At 41.0% G+C, this 10,671-nt stretch overlaps 2 protein-coding genes across 2 annotated transcripts; one reads left to right on the plus strand and one right to left on the minus strand.

Annotated features, from left to right (window-relative positions):
- Window positions 1-4,411: 4,411 nt before the first annotated feature.
- MELLADRAFT_65963 (uncharacterized protein) lies at window positions 4,412-5,930 on the plus strand (the record flags this gene model as incomplete). The annotated part of the gene is made up of 7 exons (XM_007413678.1): window positions 4,412-4,464; window positions 4,537-4,557; window positions 4,607-4,666; window positions 4,740-4,841; window positions 4,917-5,149; window positions 5,345-5,790; window positions 5,928-5,930. 7 exons carry the CDS (start codon window positions 4,412-4,414, stop codon window positions 5,928-5,930), a joined length of 918 nt encoding a protein of 305 aa, XP_007413740.1.
- Window positions 5,931-7,338: 1,408 nt separating this feature from the next.
- Window positions 7,339-9,331, minus strand: MELLADRAFT_65964 (uncharacterized protein; the record flags this gene model as incomplete). Its single annotated transcript, XM_007413736.1, has 4 exons — window positions 7,339-7,802; window positions 7,847-8,135; window positions 8,302-8,716; window positions 8,853-9,331. The coding sequence occupies 4 exons, from the start codon at window positions 9,329-9,331 to the stop codon at window positions 7,339-7,341; spliced, it is 1,647 nt and encodes a 548-aa protein (XP_007413798.1).
- Between the last annotated feature and the right edge of the window lie 1,340 nt (window positions 9,332-10,671).

Consider the following 10,671-nt stretch of genomic DNA (forward strand, 5'->3'; position numbering starts at 1 on the left):
GTAGAAAATAATTTCCAATCCAGCGCTCTTGCTACTGTGAATGAACTTTTTCTCACTCAAATTGTCAGTTTGGAAGGGAAGGATGGAGTACTAAGTCAAAATTGAATGTGGGATGGTGGGAATGCCAAGTGGATTCTTAAACAAGTGATCATATCCAGATTCCACAACAAGAAGTGACTTTGCATTGCCATTAGGGTAATTCGAGATTGAGGGGTAATTGAGATAGGGGTACATATAGGTGCTGCATATCCTCAAACTGAGGATATGCATCAAAAAAATGTATATTCTGAAAGCTCGAATGTCACTGATTATTTTGGTAACCTCATCAACTTTGACGTACTAACACTGAGGAAGTTATCGATGATTTTGATTGTGAGTGGTAGATAGTATTGCGGAAAGGGGTTGAGCTGGCATAGACATTCTCGTTGGTGTCAGTAGAGTGTAAAAATTGGGTTTTCTGAAAGCCCAATCATGACTGAAAAGAATAGTACATTTACTTTGAGATTTGGACAAAATTTGAAAAATTTATAAACAATTTATGTTTTTGTATACAACATGACATATAAGGGTGTACCAAAACAACATATGTCTTTATGACATTTTTCAATGTTGTAAAGATTTCGGATTAAGTCTAATATTTTCATCAGTGAGACCTAAATAATGGTACACCTACCTTGAGACTTGGACCACTTCCAAAACTCTTATAAAGAATGTGAGGTTTTGTATACAACCCCCCATATAAGGGTGGACCAAAACCACGTATATCTTTATAGCATTTTTGAATCCTGTGCAATATTCAAATCAAGTGTATTTTTGTAGTCAGGTATGTTGGGGCATTCAGAAATGCTACTTTAAGACACTACTGCTACTCAAATACAATGTTGTTAAATTGTGAATTCTTATGGGTACACGTGCATATGACTTGTTGTATACAAGAACCTGAAAGGCTTATACCATTTTGGAATCTTGTGCAATTTTCAAAGCAAGTGTATTTTTGTAGTCAGTTATGTTGGGGCATTCAGAAATAATACTTTAAGACACTACTACAACTCCAATACAATGTTGGTAAATTGTGATTTTTGATGGGTACACGCGCATATGACTTGTTGTATACAAGAACCTGAAAGGCTTATAACTTTTTGGAATCTTGTGCAATTTTCAAAGTAAGTGTATTTTTGTAGTCAGTTATGTTGGGACATTCAGAAATAATACTTTAAGACCCTACTACAACCCAAATACAATGTTGGTAAATTGTGATTTTTGATGGGTACACGCGCATATGACTTGTTGTATACAAGAACCTGAAAGGCTTATAACTTTTTGGAATCTTGTGCAATTTTCAAAGTAAGTGTATTTTTGTAGTCAGTGATGTTGGGGCATTCAGAAATAATACTTTAAGACACTACTACAACCCAAATACAATGTTGGTAAATTGTGATATTTTATGGGTACACGCGCATATGACTGGTTGTATACAAAGACCTAAAAGTCTTATAACCTTTGGTAATCTTGTTCAATTTTCAAAGTAAGTGTATTTTTTTGGTCAGTAATGTTGGGGCATTCAGATATGGTACTTTAAGACACTACTACTACTCAAATACAATGTTGTTAAATTGTGATTTCTTATGGGTACACGTGCATATGACTTGTTGTATACAAAAACCTGAAAGTCTTATAACTTTTTGGAATCTTGTTCAATTTTCAAATCAAATGCATTTTTGTAGTCAGTGATGTTGGGGCATTCAGAAATAATACTTTGAGACTATGCCCACCCACAAATAACTTCAACAAGTGTGAATAATTTCTGGGTATACCCTTATATGTCATGTTGAATACAAAAACATGATTTGTTTATAAATTTTCCAAATGTTTTCCAAATCTCAAAGTAAGTGTACCATTGTTGTCACTCATGTTTGGCCTATCAGCCAACCCAATTTTTGGACTCTACTGACACCAACCAGAATGTCTATGCCAGCTCAACCCCTTCCCGCAATACTATTTACCACTCACAATCAAAATCATCAATAACTTCCTCAGTGTTAGTACGTCAAAGTTGGTGAGGTTACCAAAATAATCAGTGTCATTCGAGCTTTCAGAATATACATTTCTTTGATGCATATCCTCAGTTTGAGGATATGCAGCACCTATATGTACCCCTATCTCAATTACCCCTCAATCTCGAATTACCCTAATGGCAATGCAAAGTCACTTCTCGTTGTGGAATCTGGATATGATCACTTGTTTAAGAATCCACTTGGCATTCCTCAACATCAATAAAAAGGTGGATCACTCCCCTTCTTCATGTTTCATTCTCAATATCACAGTTCAAAAAGGTAAACGGTTCTTTTTGACCCTTGTTCCACTGAGAAATGCTCCTCGTGTCACATGGGGTATGGCACTTGTATGTACATACCCCACACAGAGCTACACCCACAATTTCAGTCATCAGGGCCATTATATCAGCTTGAAGTGAGGTCAACATAATGCCTTAGTTCAATTTCTGTCCCCTTTTCGTGACAGAGGTTGAGGTTTGAGGTTTAAGTGTCACCTGCAATCAACTGTGATTCACATGTATGTACACGGCAACCCTCTGTGATATGTGTACAAAATAACATATCACACATGTCACGTCCCTGTTTCTTCCATGCGACTGAACAAGAAAGTCAGGTTTCTCCATTTCTCTTGTCAGTCCAATCTATTTTTGCCCTCAAACGAGGCCCACGTTCCAAACATCACTTCACCTCACCATACTCCCGAACTTCATTTTAGGATCTGCCTTTTTAATCACATACAATTGAGTTCGCGATTGCAGGTAAGCTATCGTTTTCTACAACTCATACCAATTTTCAAATGTGGATGCTAATTGGATTTTGTTATTTAGTCCGCTAATTAAAGTAACTAGGTGCCAATCTATCGAGGCTCGACACCGATTACATCAGATATCGAAAGTCTCTGCAGGAATTCAATTAGGTTAATCGAATGAACAGACCCCAAAGGCTCTCTATTTATCGTGACAGTCATTTTTTTCCATAACTTCCATCGATATACCATTGATATTACGAGCATATTCAAATACTACGCCTCTTATCGAAATGTCCAAATGCGACTGACTGGTTTCAATTTTGGTCTCACTTCATCTAGGTCACTTGGTTTCATCGTTGGCCGTGGAACCCTCCAGTGTGCAAGCTTATTGAAGATCTTCAAACGTGCCAGCAGGTATTCTATTATTTACTAATTCTGGAAAACCAATACCAAAACTCATGTGTCCTTGTTCGCTTTGTCAGTTGTTTTATCAGTTTGTTATCCTCTGGTGAGTTGAAATCGGTCAGTACTTCATTATGAAGGCTTTATCAGATACATGGGCCGAGAAGCCAGTCTAAAGAGGAGTGTGGCGTGAAAGTGGTGGTGTGCATGGCATAGATAGCCTTCGTACACCTTGAAATACGTGCCCCACCTACTTCACAAAACTCTCTTCTCGAACGCTGGCTCTCACCCTTGTGGAACCTGACATGTATCAATGTTTGTCCCAGTGGATCTAGGTTACGAAACCTCCAGTGTGAAGATCTTCGCGCGTGCTAGTAGGTATTTGTTTATTTACTACTTCTGATAAACCAATCCCTAAACTGATATGAACTTGTTTGCTTTTTCAGTCGTTTGATCAGTTTTGAAATCGGTCAGTACTTCATTATGAAGGCTTTATCAGATACTTGGGCCGAGAAGCCAGTCTAAAGAGGAGTGTGGCGTGAAAGTGGTGGTGTGCATGGCATAGATAGCCTTCGTACACCTTGAAATACGTGCCCCACCTACTTCACAAAACTCTCTTCTTGAAAGCTGGCTCTCACCTTTTGTTCTTTACGAAGTCCTTGGAGTAAGTCAAGAGCTAAGTGGTCTTCATGGAACCACAGGGATATGCCGACCGATATTACTCCTGGGTGGACTGAACACTTACGAGGAAAATATCCAGAAAAAAAGTAAGGTACTAATCCAAATCATTCGATTCTTTAATGACTACTGAGCAACCTATGTGTTTCAAAGTATTGAGCCCGTAGGGAATCCTATGCCTGGAGTTAGATATCTGTCAGACTGTCTGAAACCGATTGATTCTAAAAGGCAGAAGGGTTATAATGACGATGATGTAAGTCAGATATACAGTTTGTTCGAAAGAACCCAGCCTGTCAAGCTAATGATGTACTACCTGTAGCTTCCCCCTCCCTTCAAATGTCCCAAATCCTTTGTGGAAGTACCACACGAGTTACTGGGCACCGATGGATTTCCTCAAAGCGAGCATTGGCTTAACCCCTTGTGCCAACCATTTGGCTCCGGGAAGATGGCCCAAGAATATAAGAAAGCAAAGATAGCGAAGTAAGAATGAACAAAATGACCTGTTTTGTAGTCTTTCAAATTTGTCAAGATGACTGATTGTCTTTGTACAGGGAAGCGGTTGCAAAGGCAGAGAAGGAAAAGGTAGAGACAGAACTACATAGCGTACTGGGGAAAGGGGATATAGGGTAAGCTCTTCAATCAACTTTTGTTTAGAGTATTCTCATTCATCGCAAGGTATGCTTGTTTGGATAAATTTACTCATTATCACTTTATACTATACTAGGGACCTCGAAGGAAAGCCAGAATTGGGAGTAACAGACCGACTGGATAATGGAAAAACACGGTAAGGGTTTTTTCATAAGGTAGCAATATTGTGTATATAATTTCAATAACTGAACTTCTTATGACCCGAAAAGGCAAAGAGCTCCAGCTTCCTTACCATCTCTGTATGACCTAGAGGTGGGAAGAGAGGCTAGTATTGTACCAGTTCCCGGTAAGGTGCGTTGCGCGCGAAAACCGTAAGTTCAATCAGGACACTTATGCTCCCTAACCACTCTAACACCACTGACTTTTCTTTATTTGCATGATGTCAGACGCCATCTCAAACGAGCCACCAAAGCAACTCATGAACGCCGAACTGACCTCTCAGCTGTCGGTGAAAACAATAAGGATGGGAAATCATTCAAACGGGAGTTTCGAAGGTTTGATGATCCTGTCTTACCAATCCATGACTATGAGAGGACTATGGATATAGTATCCAATTTGTACTACATATATGATCGCGGTCATGGCCAGTTTGTGGATAGGAAATCTCAAAAATTGATTTGTACCTATCAATTTGAGGACCTTGAGACGATGAAGCCTGAAATACGACAGGAACATCAGCAAGATGTGGAGACTGTCATGATGGCGACGCAGTTATTCCAGCGTATGCCAACTCCCCGAGCTTCTGGAGCAAAAACATCAAAATCCATCATTCTAGAGAAGACTTCAACTTCCAACGATAAACCCAACTCGCCAGTTGAGCCTTCAGTTGAACATGTACATAACCATGAATCGCCGGTGAAAGAACGATTAGTCAACCCTGTACCTAACAACGAATCAACCCTTAAAGAAGTGGCTACATGCGACCCGATCTCACCGATCTCAAGAACTCCAAATGTGTACGAGGTACCAATTGAAATAGCCGACTTACTCTCAGCTTACCGGACTTATTTGAATGATGGTGAAGACTCACCACTTACCTCACTTCCTTCATCTGATACGGAGGACGACAACCCTATGAATGGAGGCCTACCTATTAAATCACTTAAACATGAATTAGAGCTTATCGTGACAAATACTAGACCTTTGAACGATGGACTTTCATCTCCTCTGACATCACTGGGAAACTCTGATATTGATGATTCTCCTCCACCTATTACCAAGGCTGCGATAGAAGAACCATCTAAAAAGAGCAAGCGGCAGGTAACTACCAATGGGGCGCTGATTCAAGGGAAAATGTACTGTTTTGGATGTCGTGCAGGGTTTAAACGCGATGTACTCTATTCTCCTTACATCCCATGTGATAGTGCATCTCATTTGCTATACAAAGTATTTATTAGTGAACTTCCGATATATGGAGAGCATGCCGGGGCACGATACGAGACTTTCGCGGACAACGCTTTCTCCACCGCCAGAAGCCAGCTCAAAACTCTTAGAGTTCCTTCAATGACTGCTGTGTCCAAGGATCAACCTCGAGGCCCTAAAGACTTTGCAGGGAACTTCGCCTTCACCTTTCATAATTTTTTCAACAACCCTCATACCGATAATGATAAGGGGAAAGTTTATTGTGTTTGGTATCCGATGGACTCAGTGAGTCGAAAAATTGTTACTACTGCTGAAGGTTTTTGGCTAGAAGGAGGGTTCTTCCTGTTTCCAGAGTACAGAATCGCCTTCAACTTTGGGGCAAAATATGTAGTACAAATATCTTGGAGTGGGAAGAGTACCTTCCACCAGACTCTTCCTTCCTTGGAAAAAGAGATCGTACGGCAAGATGGCACAAAGATACACTACACGCGATTGGGATGCTCATCCCAAATTACCTCTAGCATAGCACGGGCAGCAGCAAACTTTGGAACGAGGAAACAATTCAACTTTCGCTCCAATTGTGAGCGTAAAATATATGATTGTAATGACATCTTGGAAGGCAAAGGGAAGGTGTGGAAGAAAGAGTGAGAAGAGTGAGAGGTATTAGCTGGATCTTTTCATCTATTGTTCCTGCTACATCCTTGATCAAAGTATGTCCTTTGAATCATTTGGTCTATTTGAAATCGAAAAAATCCAACTTTTTCTTTGAATCATTTTTGGTCTTTGTGAAATCGAAAGAATCCAACTCCTTGTAGGCTCCCACCCTCTCCTATTCATGACGAATCAAGAACATGTTGGTTGAAACTTTTAATCGCTCTAACTACATATTGATCCAATTGTGTGCTTTGAATTGTTTTTCTTGTTTATTTTTCAAAGTTTTTCTTGGTTATTTTTCAAAACAATTCAATTACGTTAGATACAATGTGTTTTTTCTTCTTCTTTGATGTTTTCTAACTTTGGAAATCGAATACTTGTTCTTTGGTCGCTTCTTCATGAAGACATTGTTGAGATGAGCAATCGAAAACCTGATAATTCCGCTTCTGAGAAGTCGAATGGAATTGGAGGGAAAGAAAGGCCTTGGTATGTCCATGATCAAACTAAAGGGAGGTATTGTTCCAGATAATGAGCTCTCATAGAGATTTGTTTCTTTTCAATTTGGACTCTCACACTTGAAAAGAGATCTATCTCTTAGAATGCGATTGAGAGGCATATCTATCATATGATTGGCACTGTGGGACGTTTTTTCTCTCTTCAAGACAATACAATAATAGATTGCATTATGAACATGTGTAAAACTTGAATCAGTGTAAAAGTTGAATATTAAAAAAAACAGAATAAAGAAACAAATTCATGAGGCAACATGTTTATTGACGATTTAAATGTTTGCTACACTTCTAATGCAGGGAGTGGTGAACTAGGAATCAAGCTATTTAATACTTCTTGATTCTCTTTTTGGTTGTCTTGTATGTTGTCCAAATTGGAATCAAGCGAGTCTGGACTTGCATTGTTTTTGGGTGAGTGTTCAACATGACTATTTGCAGGGGGGGCTGAGATTTGTTTCTTTCTTTTCTTTGATGGTTTATCGACTGTAACAATAGTGTATTTCTTTGATTTGATATCCTCAAGCCATAGTTTGACTTCATTGTTTGTCAAAGAGCTGGGGCCTTTCTCCAGCATCAGATCGGAGACTTGGCTATCGTCCGCACGCTTGAAGGTGAGGTATACTTCACCACGAAATTCTTTCTTCTTGAAAGCTTCTTGCAAGTTGGAAATTTTGGGATGCGCATCACCCTTCCCTGTATAGCCTCCACGTAGGTAGGGTGCTTTATTAATATTGCAATCAGCTAAATCTGGAAACTTGAGTCGAGAGAAATGGAGGTCATGAGGTACTTACCGATCAGATTGTTGAGCTCAAGAGCAAGGTCAGCTCGTAATCGTGATTGACGTGCAGCTGCCTCGGATATCGGCTTGGGTTCGTTTTTTTTCTGGCAAAGGTGCTCTGGAGCCTTGGTTGCTTCAAAAGTGAAACATTCCAAGAGATGTGTCTTTTGCTGCATCCGGACCCACCTTGGAGAAGAGCTGTACTCCTCCTGGAAAAGCGCTCGCTTAATAGGTAATCCAGGAGTCCAACATCCTAGCAAAAGGTGGAAATGCAGGTTGAAGTGGTTTTTCAGGAGGTGGAGCTGTATTGTCACGCGAGGGATGTGAGTCCGCCGGTAACCAGAAAAGTCTCAGGGAAAGAAATGAACTAACCTGATGAACTACTTTACTAATTTCGTGCAATCAAAGCTTTTCCAAAGTTTGGTTTTTTGATTTTCCACGATGCCTCCAGAGACGTCCTTCATGTACGTCAAGTGATACTTTGCGAAGGTTAACCAGGCGCTTGAATATTGGCACGTATTGTTCTAGCTCATCCTTGCTGAGGGGAGTAAGCCCTGTTTGAGCTGGTATACTTGAAGTCGCCGTGTTAGGTACTTCTTCATCGAGCGAAGGGGCTGCAGGGATCCCTAGTGGAGTTTGGGTGAGGGCATAGGCCTCGCTAGTCGCTATACACAAAGGTTCGAAGAGCCTCGGGGTGAAAACAGCTTGTTCGTCTTTGTTGTATGTAGACCAAGTAGTACCAACTGTGGTGTTCCGTTCTGCAAATCCGTCGGATACAGCTTTGCCTGGCACTGACGATGGCAAATGGAAAGGATTGGTCAGTGAGTGTAAATCAATTACCGCAAAATGAGATAAATAAAAAGTGTACTGGTGGTTTTGGTGGCTGCGAGACTATAAGTCTGGTAGTTGGTATACATGTTGGGCTCGCGAGACAAGGGTCCTTCCAACCTGTCAATGGAAGGAAAGCATCATAAATACATGTTTGGAGCTTGTAGAAGGTATTTGATGTTGGAACTTACAAAACTTCATCCATCACCTTGCGGCTACATTTTAAAGCTATGCAGAGCATAGTTTTATGCAGGTTGTATTGGTTTTGGAGGCACTGAGCTTCAAACACTCCTTTCGCCGATGGCCGATTGGTTTTGGGGACACCGAGGTTTGCAAGTCTTTCGTCAGCGTAGACTTGTCCCCATTGAAGACCTAGCTGCCGATAATTTGACAAGTTGGGGGTTATGTCGTCGGGGTTGTTTGATTGAGGCTGATTGTCGTGTTCGTGATCGTTATCGGCCTCGTCTTCGTCCGCGAGGCGAGGTCGCTTGTTGTTACGTCTAGGTTGAGATGCAGAGGATGCAGAGGGACCGATCCGTGCTTTGGGAACTCGAGGTCGGCGTGTCTTGGTAGTTCGACGTTGGGTGGTGGTATGGCTGTGTTCTGAATCATCCGATTCGGTGGATGATGCAGGCGGAAGTGGATTTCTAGGATTTCCTGATCGCAACATAGCTGAGTAAGTCCAGCAGTGATTGGAATTTGAGATGTGAGGCTTGATGGGTGTCGAGAGGATGTTGAGAGGCTGATTGAGCCGTATGTGGGAAGAAGTCGAGTGAGTTGGCAATGGGGTGGTTTGGTTAGTAGGTAGGTTTTGTTGGAGGAAGGGGTCGTCAGAATGTATGTTAGGGTTGTTTTGTTGTATGGTGGTTGGGGATAGATGTGGTCGTGATATATGGGTATCAGGTAGTGAGAGTTTCACCAGATTGTAAGCTGGGTTGTATGGTAGTGAAATGGGAGATGCGTTCGTGATACTGAATGTCATGCGTGAGTTGGGTAGTATGCTAGTGAGTTGAGGTGGTGTGCTCGTGAATTTGCTTGTTAGGTAGTGAAATGGGAAGGTGTAGGCGTGAGATCATCTATTAGGAAGTAAGATGAAATATCACGCCCGTTACTCCTGATGTTGAGTCGTGAGATTGAGCATTGTACTCGTGATTTTGCAATGTAGTAGTGATATTTGATGGTGTAGTCGTGAGTGTTCTTGTATAGTAGTGAGATGTTGTGATATACTCGTGAAAGGGTGCTCAACGGGTACAAGCCCCCCCCCTTAAGGAATGGGGACTTGTAATTATTTTGAGGTTACCCAAGAATCATCTATGTATCTAGGAAATTCTACATGCTTGTAAGCGGACTACATTGGATGATACAGTTAGGTTTATCATCCAATACACTTGGTAGGTTTAAGTACACACAGGTGGCTTCTTCTTGAACTTTCAGCATACCAACCCCCCCACCCAGTTCTCCCCCTTTTGGCACTATGGATCCTTTCGATCTGATCATACGCCAATCTCTCTGATTCACAGTCCAACAAACAGTGGACGTATCAAATTCAATTCAAACTTTCATCTCCTTCTCTCCAGTCGTCAGGATAATCCAATATCACAATTCAAAAACCTCTGTTTTGATCTTATTCGATCAATTAATCACTTACGATTTAGGGCGTTCTCTCTCCAGATTCACCTCTTTCTCTCCAGTTGTCAGGATAACTCGATCTCACCATTCCAAAACAATTGGTACGATCTTATTCAATCAATTAATCACTTACAATCTAGGGCGTTCTCTCTCCAGATTCAACTCTTTCTCTCCAGTTGTCAGGATAACTCGATTTCACCATTCCAAAACAATTGGTACAATCTTATTCAATCAATTAATCACTTACAATCTAGGGCGTTCTCTTCCCAGATTCATATAATCATGGGTCAAACTATCGTGGGGGTTGGGGGAACCTTGGACATGACTAAAAAGGGTAACGCATCTCCCCACCGTGTTTTCAAATCTTGACGACAATTCCGT

The sequence above is a fragment of the Melampsora larici-populina genome (genome assembly GCF_000204055.1).
Source record: "Melampsora larici-populina 98AG31 unplaced genomic scaffold MELLAscaffold_38, whole genome shotgun sequence".
Lineage (NCBI taxonomy): Eukaryota > Fungi > Basidiomycota > Pucciniomycetes > Pucciniales > Melampsoraceae > Melampsora > Melampsora laricis-populina.